Here is a 19244-nt window from a genome sequence, read left to right on the forward strand (position 1 = left end):
TGGAATATTTATAAACTGGTTGAAAAGTCATCTTGAGATCAACCATTTTTAATAGAAAAATTTTCGACAATTGTTCATTTCTGCACTACCTTTCAACTAACTTTAAATTGGAAAAGAGAATTAATTCAAACAACACAAAAAATAATTACAAGATAATTCGGCCTGATTATGAAAGAGGGCCGAAAAAAAGAAGACACGTGTATCGGCGTTCTGAAAGTTTACGTCGGGAAGTAACCTAAATAGGCAAGGCAAGTTCCGCCCATTTCTACAGGTTTTGAAAAATTCGACATCCGATTCCTTGGAATCCTTGCATTTTAGGTATAAAGTGTCTTTGGCAATATTACTGACAACAATGCGGGGTATCTTTTTATGAAATAAATTAACCCTCATGCGAGTCACTAAAGGGGTCTTTTTGTCCCCTTTTTTTAAAAACGTTTAAAAACTCATTTTAAATGTGATCGTATCAGATCAAAATATTCTACAAAATTATTTGTCATAAAATTTTACTATAGGTCCCCGAATACATCAAAACTCTAAATCGTACCTAAACGCCAGGAATTTGCCAGAAGTAAAATCACGTTATAGGGTTTTGTCCCACAAACTTCATTCTAGATAGAAGACGTCAAAGACAAAAATAATCTCCATCAAATTTCAATATAAGTCGCCGAATAAATAAAATACGTATTTATAATATATATAAAGAAATTATATACATCAAGTTTGACAACAAAACACCCAAATATTTTTTGAATAAATTAGTTTTGTTCTTTTTTCGGGTTGGTGCATGAAAGTAACATGAAATTTAGTTATAGGCGAAAGATGTTGAAAGAAGAAATATTCTACACCAAATTTCATTGTAAGTCCTAGAACAAACTATATATCTAAGTAATATACTTTGTTAAGAAAATTACGTTACAAAATTAGATATTATAGGTAGAAATTATTTTTTAAACTTTCAGACTCTTAATTAAAATTTATTCCATACTGAGTCAAAATCTCCTAAAATACTTCACAAATTTGCCCTCTTCTTCTCTCTAACAAATCATAACAGAGAGAGAGAGAATATGAAAAGTCAAAGTCATAAAAACTAGAGTTGGGCAATCTCGTTCAATTGAACGATCCGGATCACTATCTCGTTCAATGGACACCGGTAATTTCTTTGACAAAACTGCGTATACTTAATTTCACACGTTGGTTTTTATGATGTTACTCATTCGTCTTTGAACGAGGATCGTTCAATTGAACGAGATTGCCCAACTCTAATAAAAACACTCAAAAACAAAAAATTCTTTTTTTTCACATTATCATTTAAATAGGCAAAAAAAGTTAGTTTATAATCAGTTAAAAAGTCTTGTAAAAGTAGTCAGTTGGCATAAGGGAAAATAATCGGTAAAAAGTCAGTTATGTTTACAAAAAAAGCTAGTTTTAAGTTAACTTTTTGCCCATCCCCCTCAATTGCCCCCGTTGCGTAACCAAAATAATAAAAATAAAACATAATGTTCTTTTTATTTTGTACGTTTTATTAAAGCATTTATTTAAAAAAAGTAATTGTAGAATTACAAAAAAATAATATAATTTATGCAACTAAACAAATGTAAGCTCTGTAGGTTTGTTTCGATTGGATCCAAAGAAATAATCAAAATTAGGCTTAAAAAGTAAGAAGGAGAAATACATAAAAAAACAATAAATCGAAGTGACTCAAATGCATAAAAGTGTTTTGTTATTACAAGCAATGCTCTTGAAATGAATTCAAAACAGATCAAACGATACATAAAAATAATATTTAAAAAAAAAAAGAAAACTACAATACTTTCAATTGCTAATGACGAGTGTGTGTTCATAAGAATAAGAATTAAAATAATAAAAATAATTAATAATAACTTTTAAATTTAGAAATTATTTTTAAATTTTGAGTAAAGATTTTTGACTAAGGATTAACAACCAAAAGTTGTTCTTGTAGATGTTGTTGTTGTTGTTTAGAAATGAGTCGAGAGTGAGTGTGATGATGATTTAGTTTTGCACAACCACTTTTTTATAATCGATTAATTCTTTTGTTTTTGTTTTTCTAAACATTTCAATTTCGTTTAAATCCTAAATGGAAGGGGAGTGGGATAAATAATACTTGCAATTATAATAGAATGGTTAGACAGACAATGTGTCAGATTGACATCTAAAGTATTTTCGATTTTGTCAATAAAAGAAAAATATAAAATTGAGAATAAGTAAAAAACATTTGACAAATTTTGTTAAATGTGAACTAAAAAAAATAATTTTATCAACAAATTAATAAATTATAAATATGCATGTATGCGCGTGTGTGTGAGTGTGTTGTTTGAACTTAGAAACTATATTATATTAGTTATGTATTTATGTATAATAATATTTATATCGATAACACAAATGTTTGAAACATTCTTGATTATTTGCACTTGAACATTTTTAATATAAAAATAAACAAATTTAAAAGGTTATACAATTTTGTTTTTGCTTTTTTTTTCTTTCTTATGAATATAAAAAATCGTTTTGTTTTTTCTTAATTTACTTTTCAGAATTCCTATTTTTTTTGTATTTTTTGGCAGTGTTTAGCATTTACACCATTTATGTTTTTTTTTCATTCCTTTTGTTTGTAAAAATACAAAATTTCGACAAAATATTTAATAATATAAAAAACAATTATACTAAATTATTTTAAAAATAAGAGTGTGTGTGTTTATGTATAAAAAAATAATAAAATTATTAATTGCTTTACTTTGGTAAAAAGAATTTGATTTGTTCTGTGTTCTAACTTAACAATTGTTGTCATTCTCAGAGAAAAGCTGTTGTTTGCTTTGCTAACTAAGCAACAGTGGTGACACAGTGGGTTGAATACAATGGCATATCGCTTTCAATCAGTTAACATGAAAATCTAAAACAATACCAAGAACAATTTGGATTTTTACCCACTGTGCACCGTGAGTACTTCTTCTTGCTAATTTCTTCGACTTTTATTTAGTTTGCTTTTGAAAATCATTTGATTTTGGTTTGCTTTCTTAGAGTTTTCATCAATGCATTGAGAATATGTTGTTCTTGTTGTTGCTGCTGATGATGATGGCACATGTAATGCTTAAAATTTAATTTTCTTTTACTTGCTTCATACAATAGTTGCTTCGATATCTTCATATTTTTCTGGGGGAAAAAGGGTGTAGTGTAGTGTAGGTTCTTCATTTGTACACCGGTTGTTTTCTTGTTTTCTTGTTTTCCTTTTGTTTTGTTTGCTTTTGATACTTACATTTAGGTATCCTACCAACTTCTTAATCTTAATTCTTATAACATAACAGTTTTATAAATTTCCAGGAATTTTGCACTGCTTTCATTTACGTTTTGTTGTTGTTCTTGTTGCCATAGAAGTGTTCTGCCATCACCATCCGACGACCATGGTTGAATTTGTGGTGATAGCTGGGGGCTTGAATGTGTTGTCACTTTTGTCATAGACGTTGTTGGCGTGATTGCCGTCTGCCAGCCCAGTCTACATATGACGTTTCATGTGTAACGCCAAATGATCGGAGCGTGAAAAGCAACGATCACAATTGCGACACTTAAATGGCTTAGCACCGGTATGTTTACGATAATGGCGGGTCAATTCATCACTGCGGGCAAATCGCCATTCACAGCCTTCCCATGAACACTTGTATGGTTTTTCGCCTGTAACGAGATTAAAGGTAGTCAAAAAATTAATCAATTTCATATTTAAAACTTAAAGAAAGTTCAGATCGGCCTTGTAAATAATGTCTAAATCAAAGTAGATAAAAAGTAAAACAGTATCAGTCGGCTTTGCCGACAGAGATATACCCTCAGCCTATGTGAATTTTCTTTTACGAACAGATCGAATATATTTCAGAATTTTGAGGTCCTTTTTGGACATATGAGCTTGCCGACAAAAAAGTGGATTATGATTAAAGTTCAAAAGTGTTGCGCAGGAAGAACTTGAAGGAAATGGACCGAGATAGTCCATTATGGAAGTGGATTTTATTTTGGGAGTCATATCTTTTCGATAGATATCGCGCCCATTAGTCATTTCAGTTTTGGACCAGTATGTCAGGAGGCATGGACTTGTCTACGGAAAACATAATATCGCTGTAAACAGGACCACAACGAACGGAATCGGTATACATTTGCAAAGGATCATCGAACAGACCCTAAACTGCACTTAGACAAAAAATGTTGAACTTTTGTAGGAGAACTACCCTAAGAAGAGGACCGATATGGCCCAAGTTAAACTAAATTTAGACAAAATATTAGGAGATCCAAAGTTTGAACCAAATTGGTTGCCCCGTTAAAAAGATATCGTGCATAACATTTTAGTGACATTAAATATTGGGGAGAAGTACTAGAAGTTGTGTATTGCCCATCTTGGAACTGAAACTAAGTTTGGACAAAATATGACGAAAGCCAAATTTTGAACCAAATCGGTTGATCAGTTCGAGAGTTATCGAACTTTCCAGCCACTACATATGGTGCCATAGGGGTTTTTTTTACACCTTTCGGGCTGTTTTCTCAAGAAGTATGGATTTGCCCCTATAAAAACTTCTACCGTCGTAATTGAGGCAACTTTTACCGTCGTAATTGAGGCAGGAGGTACCCGAAGTAGTGGACCGATTGAGTCCATATTGGAACCTCATGTAAGTCTGGTAGAAATTTCACGAAGTGCAAAGTATGGACCAAATCGGTTACTATCTTCAAGAGTTATCGTGCGCCCAAATTTTCCGAAGATTTACGAACTTTTGTAGGGAAGGTACCGGAAGGAGGGCACCGATATAACCCATCTTCGAACTTGGACCGAGATAGTCCATTATGGAAGTGGATTTTATTTTGGGAGTCATATCTTTTCGATAGATATCGCGCCCATTAGTCATTTCAGTCAGTCATAGTATAACTTTTGGACCAGTATGCCATGAAGCATGGACTTGTCTACGGAAAACATAATATCGCTGTAAACAGGACAACAATGAACAGCATCGGTACACATTTCCAAAGGATCTTCGAACAGACCCTAAACTGCACTTAGACAAAAAATGTTAAACTTTTGCAGGGGAAGTACCCTATGAAGAGGACCGATATGGGCAAAGTTAAACTAAAATTAGGCGTAATATTTGGAGATCCAACGATTGGACCAAATTTGTTGCCCCGTTAAAGAGATATCGTGCATAAAATTTTAGTGACATTTTTTAAATATTGGGGAGAAGAACTAGAAGTTGTGCACCGGTATTGCCTACTGAACTGGAACTGAAACTAAGTTTGGACAAAATATGACGAAGGCCAAATTTTGATCTAAATCGGTTGATCAGTTTGAGAGTTATCGAACTCCCAGCCACTACATATGGTGCAATAGGTGTTTTTGTACACCTTTCGGGCTGTTTTCTCAAGAAGTATGGATTTGCCCCTGTAAAAACTTTTACCGTCTTAATTGAGGCAAGAGGTACCCGAAGTAGTGGATCGATTGAGTCCTTATTGTAACCTCATCTAAGTCTGGTAGAAATTTCACGAAAAGCAAAGTATGGACAAAATCGGTTACTACGAGTATCTTCAAGAGTTATCGTGCACTCAAATTTTTCGAACATTTACGAACTTTTGTAGGGAAGTTACCGGAAGGAGTGCACCGATATAACCAAACCATCTTCGAACTTAAACTAACTTTGACCAAAATAATAGGAACGCCAAATTTTGGGCCGAATCGGTTGATCCGCTCGAGAGTTAGCGCTCCAGCCAGACAGACAGACGGACGGACATAAATCAATTCCAAATTGTCTGAAACGGATTTCTTCTTGGGGTCTAAAACCATTATTTATTATCCATTTTGCCCGTATTAAAGTGTATATACCCTCGTTAGCATAAATGCTGAGGGTATAAAAATATGTAATTGGAAAACAGTTCCAAAATCCTATCAAAATACAATGTGCAACGGTATTCCAGATAAAATCTAACGTACTGTATTTGATATTTATGAATTTTCACAACAAGACAAACCGTCTTTAGGACAAAAAACATTGGTTAATTCCAACACGATTATACACTATGCAGACAGGTGTATGGACGAATTTGAATAAATCATGTAATTAAGTGTTTCCATATTGACTGATCTAAGTAAATAAGTATGTCTTCATATTTAAAGGTTATGCCTCAAAATATTATACTTTGGACCACAGTGTGGTATATAGTGCAAAAACTACGATCGTTTCCACTGTTCATGAAATATTTTTACATAGTCTTAGCAAATGCCTTAATCTTTGGTGAAAGGTAATCTAAAGTAATTTTTGTGTTCAACAAATCCTCAAATGAAAGTTAATTCCTTGCAAAGCAAGAAAAGTCTGTGCAGAATATTCTGCAGGTAAGTGAGTGTGTGCAAGATTGTGTTTTAGTTAAATTGTTCTTGTTGTTGATTTATAGTTTAGTTTTTCTTTGCAAAACAAGTACCAGACTTTTAATTTGTTTTATTAAATGTTTCTTGTAAAGGAACTTGTTCAATTTATTCAAATGTAACTGGTATTTCTTCTTCTATGCATTTTTGGGAAATTTAGTTTTTTTTTGCTTTGGAGCTTCACTTTGTGCTTTGAATTGCAGCAATAAAATTAGATTAGGCAATGATTTGAAAATCGTAAGGTATAGCAAGGGAATTGTTGAGACAAACATATGAAACTTTGCAATCTAAAATTTTCTATGTATTTGATAATGCTAGTAAATAAAGGACCATTAACTAATTATCCCTTTTTATTAATTTTTAAAAATTGGCCAACACTGCTCCAGTAGTGACGGCGATGGCAGTTGTGGTCTGTTGTTGTGTTGTTTTGTTACCCACCCACCCCGTTCAAAGCCAAACCCTTTTGCCACAGGGTACGCTAGGCAAAACAAGCACTTTAAGATATTTTGTAATTGGTTAAAGGGTAATTAAAAACTTTTTAATGGCTACCAGAAAGCGGAACAGCACAAGCATTTTAATTTTCCCTCTGTCAAAAACAAAAGAAAACAAAAAAAAAAAAAAAAGACAAGCTACACAAAAGTACAAATTGATTTCATTTGCGACTTTGTCAAGCTGAACTAATAGAAGCAAAATTAAAAATTCCTTTTAATCTTTGTGCAAAATAGGCGACAAACAATAAAACTTTGCACACTGCGCTGGCAAAGTATCATCGTTGTAATGCCTTACAAATGACAGCATGGATTAAATATTTAAGAGATGACATTACAAAATATTGCTGTTACTTGTCCCGGGGCTTAAAACGAATCGAGTAGAATGAAATTATGGAATTATGCAAACTAGCCAATGAGAAATGTCATTGATAATAATGACTATTAAAAATAAAAACTTTGATCTTTTCAAATAAATTTGAAAAGTTTTTTTTTTTTGAAATTTTGGCTAATTAATTTAACCTCTTGAAAGGAAAATGTTTCTGTGTTTAAAGCATTTGATACTAAGATAAATTTAAAAAATTCAACGCATATTATGCGGTGGATTAGATTCCTAGATTAAAACCTGGTCTATTTTGTCGGCCTCATGTTCATTAGCGTGAAGTTTTTGCATTTTTCTTGTATATTAAAATGTATCACTCATTTACTAAAAAGAATGTCACATCTCAAAAGATTCAGTTTCGAGAAAAACGTGTGTTAATTTGCCAACAAAAATGTTACTTTTTACTTAAAAAATATTATTACAGAAAAAAAATAAAAAAATAATTACCGTATTTTGCAAGTAGCTAGCCAGATGTCGGTGTTAAATTTATGTGGAAGATCAATCATGATTGGAAAGTGTTTTAGTGCCTAGTAAATTTGTTGATTATTGCCAAACTCCTGGTAAATGACCTGTAACTCATTGAGTTCTGGAGATATCAATTTGAAAATTTGACACAAGATAAACAAGAATTCGTAGAAAAATAAATATTGATAACTCTGAAAACTGTTTTTTGAGTTATGCCACTCTTTAAGTAAATGAGCGAAATGTATTTGTATGTATTTCTATAGAATATACTTAAGACTCCAGATTACCATACAATTTTATGGTTAGTTAAAAATTTACATTCTATGCAACATACAGACAGACACACACACACACATCGATATTGATATTTCTCAACTTTGTATGCATATGTTTTGCTCATTGAAGTATACAAAAAAATGCATCAAGTTTGAAAATGAAAAATGATATGATTGCTAGATAAATTGCTGAATATTTTTCAAAACAGGAAGCAAAGACAAATTCACAGGTCAACGCTACTGCTCCACCAACCAGTCAACAAAAACTTCAGAAGGGTCTACAGAGGCGTGTCAATCCTTGCTAACTGGCCCTTCTCTCCCACATACATCCCCTTTGTGAGGGGCTATAACTTAAGCCATTAAATTGTTGTTCTCTTTCGATGAGTTGAAAGCTCGTTAAGGATGTCAAAGGCAAAACTATACAACAATATACATATGTATGTATTTGTACATACAAATGTTTATTGATGCATTTGCCTTGTAGTGGAGTGTGAGTGTGTGTGTGTTGCGGAATGTAATCCACTACTGATGCATCATCATGTTACTCTAACTGCTGAGGTTTTATCTACGACTTAAGCCATAAATTACCTTCGATCGGTTGTGTACTGCGCTTACATCCGCCTGGAGAAAATTCTCGTCGTCATCCTAGCAGCAGCAGCAGTAGTCGTTTATTAAAAATGTCTGCATAGACATTTTATGTGTGGCAAACGAGCATGAATTAGTAGCTGCTATCTTGTATCTGTTTCCGAGCATATCTAAGCTGTTCTATCAAAGCAAAAATATAGTAGCACAAGTCAAAGGCTTTAATGGTGCGAGTGTTTGTGCATTTTTGTGGAAGTCCTTGTTATTGTTGGCAGAGATCTTAGTGCACAGTTTTTCTACCAAAGAATATTACTAATAATAACAACAACTACATGATTATGTGGGTCGATTTCAGTTTGTCGCCATTTTTATGTGCGTGTCTGCTTTTGACTTTCCCCATAAATGAGTGTACTGTACATAGCAAGATAGATAAGTACACATGTATATCTATATATGTATGTATGTGTGTATATGTAGTTGTGTAGTGTATGGTTCATTTCCGAATTTTGGCTTTTACTGAGATTCTTTTTTTCTACATTGATTTTTTCTTAACTCTATAGTGTTTTATATATATTCGGGTATTTTATGGGTTTAACCTCATTCCGGTTTCCTTTTCTTCTGTTATTTTATTTGCCAACGTCATTGCTTGGCAGACATATCCCAAAACCTTTAAAAAAATAAAGCAATCACCACAATTGCAAAAGCCAAGAAACCGATAAAAGAGCAACAACAACAGCTCAACCACTAAAAATTGACCTCGTTTCAATCAGGAAAGCAACATCAAGCTGTTCAAACATAAACTATTGCAAAAAAACGTAGGAAATTATATAAAGAATGTGATTTTTTGGAATATACGGCTACGTGTTTTGTGTTTCAAATGTTAGAAATATATATTGTTTGGTAATTAAGTGTTGCAGCAGGTACCAGGAGCTTGCAGGGAAGAACTGAAATCAATTAATCAACTAAGATTCCCCTGGCTATGTTAGTTTCCAGTCAAAAAGACTAAAATCGATTTCAAGATATTCCATACTTTAATGTTCAGACTCAAAATAAATGAAATTAAAAGGTTGCAATTAAGAAACTCCTCTAAAAATAAATATAGTTAACTTTTGGCAGGCGTACGTACAATTCAGTAATACCCAACAACCTCAACATTTCTGAGGAGTTGGTATTTTTCCATACTATGGTTAACACAGAGGGGCAAATAGGGTCAGTGGTTCGTTCGGCTGTGGAAAATCCTTCAGCATTTTCGCCAATGAAAAAAATTTCCATAAGTAGTGTCATACTATGGTATTCTACAAATGGTCCTACATAACTGATTTAAAAATACAATCGGGCAACTTTCACTGATATGAGAAAAGTATTAATTATCTCTCTTATCTTTCGAGATCTTACGGGGTATATTTTTCAATACAAAGGGATATTCGATATTTCCTTCTTTCCATACGAACATCAGATCCAAAATAAACTTCTGGACTAACCGCTATTAAATGTGAAACATTATTTTTCTGTATAAATGTTTGTTACTTTCGGGATCACTTTTCTCCGTAGGCGATACTAATTGCTACAACAATGAATACAAAACAGCCAGGCAATCAATTAATTAGCTATTTCGTTAGTAATCAAAGGATATCAGCTAAGATTTCATTTAAAATTCACTAAGTAATAACCTGAGGATACCTTTAATAATACTATTACGATTCATTCAGAGAAGTGTAATCTGATATTGAACAAACAAAAAAGCTATTAAAATAATTCAAGGATATAAATAACAAGGCCAAAGCTATACTATCATCAAATACATGGTGGACGAACAGCTCGTGCCTAATCGCAGGGATACCTTTAATAAACAATAAAATTAACCATCACTATGACTGACGGTCTAATACTAAGGAAAACCTGTGACAATAAAAAGAGGTTTGAACAAATTAACACCTTACATTTGAACGCCATCTGTAGCAGCCCCTCAATGAAGTTTAGTTTAAATATCACACTTTAACATTTAACCAACCCACATAATTTACACAAACAATTGCCGCTAGAATTTTAATTTGTTTGTTTTGAACTAATTTATTGTTCCAGAAAGGGAGAAGAGGCCTATATGAAAGTACTGAGCTTTAATGTGTAATTTAAAATCATTTGTATAGGCTTTGATGGTTCGAAAGTTGAACCCAGGAAAATAATTAGCTTACTATCAAATAAACATAGAATCAATTAGTTTACTGGGTAACTAGGTGTGCAGACAAGTACGAATATGCTGTGACCAAAGTAAATGCCGTTCACTAAAAAGTGTAGAAAAACATTTAAATCCTAAAAGAGATATACAATATACGAGGGCGGTACAACAGTTTGTCATAGTTGTCTTTCTAATTTTTGATATTTGCGCTGGGTAGTTTGGTTCAGCGTAGCTTATCTGAAAGTAGAAAAATTGCAATGTGGCCGTTAGCAATAGGCAACACAACAGTCAGCCCTTGGGTACAAACCGAAAGACAGACAGACATACACTGGAGCTGAGTAAAAGAAGAGCTTTATTAAAGTGAATATTGTCTCTACACAGCACAAATGTATCTGACGTTTTAGCAGTCTTTGGGAGTGTGAACACAAACACACACTCACTCTTTATAGTATATACAGAGGGACATACAGATTTGCCAGGAACATGAAGCAAGGAATATCCTCAAATTATAATAAATGTGACTTAAATCTGAGTGACATTTGCGTGATTTGGCGAATTTACGTTTCCGCTAGAATTCTTATACCAGCACCAACACATACACACACAGGCACACTCATACTGCATTACATTTTCTGTGTATTTTTCTTTTTCTGTTGTTTTTTCTTTCTCATCCACAATGAATGAAGAGATTAGGTTTGAGGCTTGAAACTTCATTCCACAAATTTCGCTAGAAGCCTTTTTCTGTCACATATTGTAGCAAAGCACAGTCCGGAACAAGGGACTACTGTCAAAATACACACAGAAATTTAAGGCGAAACGAAAGAAAACAAAACTTACAATTTATATAAAAGAGAACATTTTTGCTTCTTTCTTTTTTTCAAACGAATTTATGGCTAAAGGGCCTTTTGCCATATTCTTCTTTTTTGGCGGAAAGGGAAAAATACAAAATAGGCCGCTGCTTTTTTGCTTCCTAACATCATTTGCAGCAGGGGTAACAAAAAGTTTCTCTTTTTAGGTGTGTGTGTCTGTGAATGCGTAAATCAGAGAAGTATCAGAAAAAAAACGACAAGAAAAAGAAACGGAAATGTTTGTATTTCTGCCACAAAAATTATAGAAAAATATTGTTATCTCTGGGTTTTTGCTGGAAAAAAGATGAGACACAATTAGGAAATGGTTTTACAATGCTATAGGCATCACAACAGGAAATCCAAGGGAGAATGTCGCAACATGAATTATTATCCAAATTATGATGATGGTCTGATCATTACGTTGTCTCTTTATGAGAATCATTCACCATTGAAATTTGAGATGTTTTTTTGGAATAATAATCGCCACTGATTTCAATGGACAAGTGAAGGAATATATACGGAAAGAGGAGAAATGTATTTACATTGCTGTGGGATTCAAGTTAGAACAAATGTTCAATATATGTAGGCACCTAGATGTATGTGGAATGTGGGTTGGGTATGTCGCTAATATTTCCAATTCCTCATTATACTTATTTAAAGTGGAATGTAAATGATGTTAATGAATGGGTTCCTAAAACCTCGCCATGGAGAACTGTGGACAGTTTCCCAGCAAAAAGTTTGCAATCTAAAATGCAGTTCAATCACATGAATTATCCATATTTTTACATGAAGATGTATAAATACACATTGCTTCCTTAGAACAGACACATTCTAAAAGAGGCATACTATGGAATATTTTTTCGATCAATTGGTTTTATATGGAATTACCATTGAAAAATATCCCAGAATTAATAAAATGAATTTATTATTTATGTTAAAATTAACTTTATAAGCATTCTTTGTTAAATCCAAGCGCAGCAAAGTTTGTTTTTTCTGCTAAAAGGGTTTTTATATTGGCTTCCCATTATCCATAATTCGGCAAACATTCAAACTGTGCTCTTCTAAGAATTTCCTTCTCTTGAATTGCCGCAAACATGTTCGCAACTGTGGTTTATAACTTTTTTGTTATGCAACACATTTTTAGAAATAAATATATGTACTCGTACATGTTTGTATTGAACAAATGGTTTTAGGGCAACAAATGCAAATCAACAGATAGAAAACACTACTCGACACTGCATGACTTTCAATTTGTTGCTGGGTTGTCATTCATTTGTTTGCGCTCTTCTATGTCTCTTTTATCAAGTATTTTATATTTATTAAACTAAAGTGATTAGGATTTCTATTGTTCAGAGAAGGTTAATGCGCACATTTACACATTTGTTTATATATAAACACCAACATTTATATATGAACATATGTTTATATACATATTTATTTATATCTATAACATATGTGTATTTAAGTGGTTCTTTATTGTTTTAGTATTGGAGACCAAATTAAATAATTGCTCAATAATAGATGGATGTGGTGTGGGAAGAACACTTACCGGTGTGGGTCCTTTGGTGAGCCTTTAAGTGTGAACTTTTCGTATAGACTTTCTTGCAACCCAAAAACTGACACTTGTGTATCCGGCGTTTGGCATCGGGACTGTGTTCATGCTGTAATAGGATTTGTTGTTGTTGCGGCTGCTGCTGTTGTTGTTGTTCCTGTTGATGATGTTGTTGCGGTTGCTGTTGATGTGAGGATGTTTGTTGTTGTTGCTGCTGTTGGAGGTGATGTTGCTGTTGTTGACGTTGATGAGGTTTTGTGGTCACTGTAATCAGAACAAAAGCGGAAAATAAAAATAAAAATAAATTTCATTTTATGTTTGATTATTATGATGGGTGAGTGAGTCACAGAACCCATTCAGCGAGTGAGTGAGTCAACGAAACATGAATTCCGTTCCGTTTTATTGTCTTATTCAACTTACATGTTGTCACTTGAGGATTCTGCAATTGAGTACCTCTTTGGGTTATCTGGGCTGCTGTCAAGCCATTAGCATTCCCCGATACGTTGCTATTGGATGCTGCTGCTGCAGCAGCGGCCGCCGCCGCTTGTGCTGTATTCAGGAGAGCAGCTGCGGCTGCTGACAATGTCCCACTGTTGCCGCCCTGCATTTGTATGACGCGTGCCAAACTGATGCCACCGCTCTTTTGTCCGTTACTCGTTGTCAGGCGTACAATGGTGCTGCGTGGAATGTTGCTGGTGTTCGGAGTGACAGTATTGCTGTTGCTTCCGCTATGAACTGTTGTCAGCTGAGCACTTACTGCTTGCGAATCGGCATTGGCGGCGCTACTCGATGTCTGTATGGTCAAATGATGGTGGGCAGATTGCTGGGGCGTAGAGTTGGAGTTCGTATGAGGTTGTTGTTTTTGCTTCGGTTGCTGCTGTTGTACGTTATGTGACTGCTGTTGCGGCTGCTGCTGCTGTTGTAGCAAAGGAACTGTAGTACTTGCAGTGGGATTAGAAGGAAAACGTAAGATGGCAGTTGTAGGTGGCACATGGGTTTGTTGTTGTTGCGAAGATTGCTGCTGGCGTTGTTGCTTCTGTTGCTGTTGTATAAGAGCGGCTAACTCACTGGCATCTATTTGAGCCGTTTGGCAACTAGTCGAAGAGATATTCGTACGTATGGATTCCGGTGATGAGGGAGGTGTCAGGGTGGGTAGGGCATAATCGTGATTGTTGGTATGACTGGCACTTTGGGGACTCAGACTGCCTCCGTGTTTAGTTGCCAATACCCGTAATTTAATAGCCTTTTCCGTTAACGGGCACTGCTGCGTAACAGCTGTGGTAGTAGTGGTGGCCGTGGAGCTCGTACTACTCAACATTTGACTTGTGCTTAATGCTTGCAACGCAGATTGTGTCAATTCACTGGATGGCGGTAACTGACCTAACATCATTTTGTCATCGCCGTTATCCGAGTTTAAAGCCTCGTCTTCGTCATCATCATCGATGCGTTCCTTCTTAACCACCACCGAACAGCTCAAAGATTGCGAACCCGCACTATCCCATGAAATGCCGGAACAATGCGACGATACAGATGAGGTGGTTGAGATGGAGTCCAAGTGTTGTTCTTTTATCTTCAGCTCTTCCAGGATGCGAGCTGGAGCTGAAAATATTTCCCATGAATCAATCTCGCTGTGTAATTTTTTGTAGGACTGCAACTTGGGTTCATCACGTAGATAACGTTCCAGTTCATAGCATGTCTGCGAAGGGGGGAAGAAGCAAAGTGAAAGAAAATGTTAGTAAAGTGAAGTAAAATGAGCTTTAGTATTTCATAAATTAAAAAGCTGTCACTTTTATGGTATTTTTAATTTCATTTATGGCTCATGAAGTTATCTGCCTGCGGCCGACATAATTATCAAGAAATTATGGCAACGGGAGTTGGCCATTTGGCCTTGTTTTATTTATGTCTCCCCACTAACAAGGTTCGCAACGAAATATGACATTCTCTTAGAAAGTGTATCTAATTCAATTTCAATTTGCAGAGCAATTGTCATAAATAATCCTTCGTCCTGTCCTGTTTCTGCTTCCTGCTCCTCTCGACTATTCATGGTAACTTTGTTTGTTTTGTGTTAAATTTGTATGCTGAAGCATAAAAAAGAAATACATTCACTTCGTGAGTTGTTTGAAACGCTCATTTTGAAATTTATAATTTGGTTTGAAGTTTTATTTTGGTTGGTAAAAATTGTTTGTTTGGAGTTTGTGGGGAAGTGAATATGCTCCCGTAACGAACACATACATACATATATTGTGTTTCTTCACAGTTTTGGTTTCCGCCTTGGTACATTTATCTGACCATCTTTGGCGTGAAATTAATGTGGCAACGTGTATAATCATAAATTCGAAACAACAATATTTTATGAATGCAATTAATTTAAGGCAAATTGTTTGTTCTTTCAGTTTGTTAATGTCTTGTGCTAATGAAATAAATTTAACTTTGGAAAGAGCGTACATTATTTGGAGTTTGACAGGTGAATGTTTCGAAACTTTTCCATTTATTTCTTTCGGTGTATTCGATTACCATGACACCACCAATCATGAGCTTAAGTTGACATTGTATCATGTTGACGTTTACGTCATAAAGCCCAAAACAGGAATTTCGTGTGTCCTGTTTACATTTGGTGCATTGCCACTGTCATTGCCATGACTTTGTTTAATGTTTGTGTAACAGCCTTCTGCATGGTATTATCATGTAAACCCCAAATAAACACGCATCCTAGCAAACACATACATACACACACACACAACAACTGCTTGTTTATATAGACATGAATAATGAGGCAAATGACTCCATATTCCACTTCCACTCTGCCGACATTGTTGATGCTCGGCTAACAACAACAAGTCGGTGGGATGGGAGATTTTTGGAAAAATGATTGGATTTTTGCAGACACCAAACATAGCTGTGACAAGTGTTAGGCCTCCATGTGTGTAAGTACACACTGCACAACGGGTGCATACTAAATTAGCACCTTCATTGAAAAGTTGTTTACATAGCGTCAGCCGCGAGATGATCAATGCATGCCAGTAATTTAAAATACGAACTAGTCTTAAGGCGTAACATAAAACAGAATTAGAATTGTGCAACGATGGTTAGCGATAAATTTAAAGTGCGCAAATTTTAAGAAGTCTTGCATGAATAAGACGAAACAGTATTTAAATAGGGGATGAGTTTCAGTTGTTTTCAATTGAATATTGAAAAATAGCAAAAAATTTATTTAAATTATCCATAGAGTTTTAGCACTCTTCTTATCTGGATATTTACAAATCAAGATTAAAAAACAACAACATTTTAATTGCTTTACAAATTATTTAATTGAATTTGACTTTTTTCTGTATTTTCTCTATGGTTATGACAAATTATGACAAATGCGATATGAAATCATAAATGCATTTTCTCCATTTTAATGTATATTCGTTTATTAGGCATTTCAATATTTGCAGCCGAAAGAAATTGACTTAAATTTTATGAACTGAAACTTAAATTGAAACAATGTAATATTATTATTTTTATTCATTGTTGGCCATAACAATGAACTGGTAATTTTTTTTTCATCGATTGGAAAATAGTTGTGGCCAGTAGAGCGATTTCTGGAAATTCACCTTTGACTCCCATACAAAAACGTACTATGGAAATAAAGATGATGAATGTACTGGTAAAGTTTTTCGTCGATTAGACCATACTAATGCGGCCTTTAGAGAATTTTCCTGAAAATTCAGCTTTTGTCCCATGCAAACTATTATAGGAACAAAAATCGCTCAGGTGGTACGGGTTAAGGTTAATCGATCGCCATAAAATTACAAGGTTTTTGTATCAAATGGAAACAATTTAGAGGGTAGGTTAGGTTAGGTTATAGGATGCGCAGCTGCTGTATGGGCAGCCACTCCACTCGGAGACCTTGAGGTCCATTGTGTTCATCCTGGATATTGAAGATATTCTGGTGTGATGTGTATACGTATGTTTGACTGTGGTTGTGTATGGATGAAGATTGTAGGTGATGTGGTTGTGGATGTAGGTTCTGTGGATTCTGATCCGGTCTGTGTATGACATTTTGACATCTTAGTTAGTGGTGGTGATTGTTGGTGAATTGATGGTTATGGGTGCGATTTAAAAGAGACCATAGGTGTGGTGATATGGTGTGATGGTGTATTGCCTGTGGATGAGAAATGAAATGTAGTTGGAATGAGTTAGACAACGCTACTGTGCAGAGGTGGTGTTTGTTGCAATCCCAGTACGTTGGAGCCATTTAGGCCTTTAGCAAGGTGAAGTAGATCGGTCGGCTCTGCTTGGCTAAATGCTGTTAGCGATTGGATGGTATGTACCCCCATGGTACACAGTCTTCTGGAAATGAGCATAGGACAGCGGCATAAAAGGTGTTCAATCGTCTCTATTTCTTCCTCATCCTCGCAAAGCCTACAGTAGTCGGCCAAGTCTTCTTCCCATTTACTTGTCATGGATCTCGTTCTGCAATGACCCGTGATGATCCCCACTGCTAGTTTCAGGTCTGGTTTCCTCATTGAGAGCAGTGAGGCGGTTCTTGTCTTCGACGGGACTGGCCAGATTGCCCTTGATGTGCTGCAGCTGGGCAAATTTTGCCAGTGCTGGCAGAATTTTTCCCGACCTTTTTGTATTATCTCTCTCCTGAAGTGGCACAGTGGTGGCTTGATGGAGTTGTCGATTTCAATGTTTTGTGACTCCGATCCGCAGCGTGCCAGTTCGTCGGCTGCCTCGTTTCCCTCGATGTTGCAATGCCCTGGGACCCAACACAAGGTGACGATTGATTTTAGTGGCTCCAAAGCGTGTTTGCAATCCAGAACTGCCGCGGACTTGATATATAGGGTTTGAGAGATTTTAGGGCCGCTTGACTATCAACAAAGATAGTCACCGGTCCAGATATATCCCCTCTCATGTTGTTAATCAGTTCCGCGGCTTTCCTGATCGCAAAGATTTCAGCTTGGAAGACACTACAATGTTCGTTCAGCTTGTATGAAATACGTAGATCCAGGGAATTGCTGTAGACACCTGCTCCTGTGCCTGTTTCCATCTTAGAGCCGTCGGTATAAATCTCTACTACTAAGTGTCCAATCATCCCTATGGGGTATATGCACCTTCACTGCCTCGAACGACATTTGTGGTGACATATAGTCACTAATGTTCCCCAAGGCCGTTGGTAGTCCGAATCGACGTACGATTGCAGCTCGTCCGTGTTCCGAACTGCGCCATGAACCTAGCTCCTTCAGCCGAAGGGCACTCATTGCTGCCTGTTCCTGCACTACTAGGTCCAGTGGGTGTAGATCTAGTAGCACATTTAAGGCAGCTTGTGGAGTGCTCCTCATGGCACCAGTTATTAGAATTGATGCCGCTCTTTGGACGCTGTTCAGTTTGTTTAGATATGTCGTTTTGTTCAGAGCATTCCACCAAACCAGAGAGCCATAAGTAAGAATTGGGCGGACAATGGTTGTATAGATCCAATGAACGACCCTTGGTCTCAGGCCCCAACTCTTACCAAAGGAGTTCTTGCAGGAATATAGAGCTATTAGACCTCTCTTGGTGCGCTCCTCGACGTTCCTTTTCCACGTGAGTTGGTGGTCAAGAATGACGCCGAGGTATTTGGCTTCCGAAGAGAGTTCAAGACTAACTCCATCCAGCACTGGTAGGGTGAATGGTCTGACCTTCCTTTTATTTGTGAACAAAACTAGCTCTGTTTTTGATGGGTTCACTCCGAGTCCATTGTTAAGTGCCCATCTAGATAATTTGACTAGAGCTCCTTGCAAGAGTTCTGATAGTGTCTGTGGGAACTTCCCACTGAACATGATGACAACGTCATCTGCATACGCGATCGTCTTTATGCGCTGCCTATCAAAATCCTTGAGTATTTCATTTATCACTAGAAGCCACAGTAGTGGTGATATTACACCACCTTGAGGTGTACCTCTAGTGACCTGCTTCCGAATGGAACTTCCACCGATGCTTGAATTGATTATTCGGCTACTGAGCATGCCGTCAATCCAATTGACCAGTATAGTCGAGACACCTAGTTTTATTAGAGAGCTGTGTATGGATTCAAGTCTAACGTTATTGAAGGCCC

At 35.8% G+C, this 19244-nt stretch overlaps 1 protein-coding gene across 5 annotated transcripts in view; it reads right to left on the reverse strand.

Moving 5' to 3' along the window:
- Positions 1-2982: 2982 nt before the first annotated feature.
- Positions 2983-19244, reverse strand: part of luna — a 275265-nt gene continuing 259003 nt past the window's right edge. For all 5 annotated transcript variants that reach the window (XM_073957985.1, XM_073957988.1, XM_073957987.1 and 2 more), the window contains 3 exons: positions 13583-14858; positions 13160-13426; positions 2983-3681 (listed from right to left, as the gene is read on the reverse strand). In XM_073957985.1, the coding sequence (XP_073814086.1) occupies positions 3506-3681; positions 13160-13426; positions 13583-14858 (1719 nt within the window). In that variant the 3' untranslated portion in view covers positions 2983-3505. The remainder of the gene's footprint in view (positions 3682-13159; positions 13427-13582; positions 14859-19244) is intronic.

This window comes from Musca autumnalis, unplaced genomic scaffold, assembly GCF_047663935.1.
Source record: "Musca autumnalis isolate F117 unplaced genomic scaffold, ASM4766393v1 scaffold_5, whole genome shotgun sequence".
In the NCBI taxonomy this organism is placed as follows: domain Eukaryota; kingdom Metazoa; phylum Arthropoda; class Insecta; order Diptera; family Muscidae; genus Musca; species Musca autumnalis.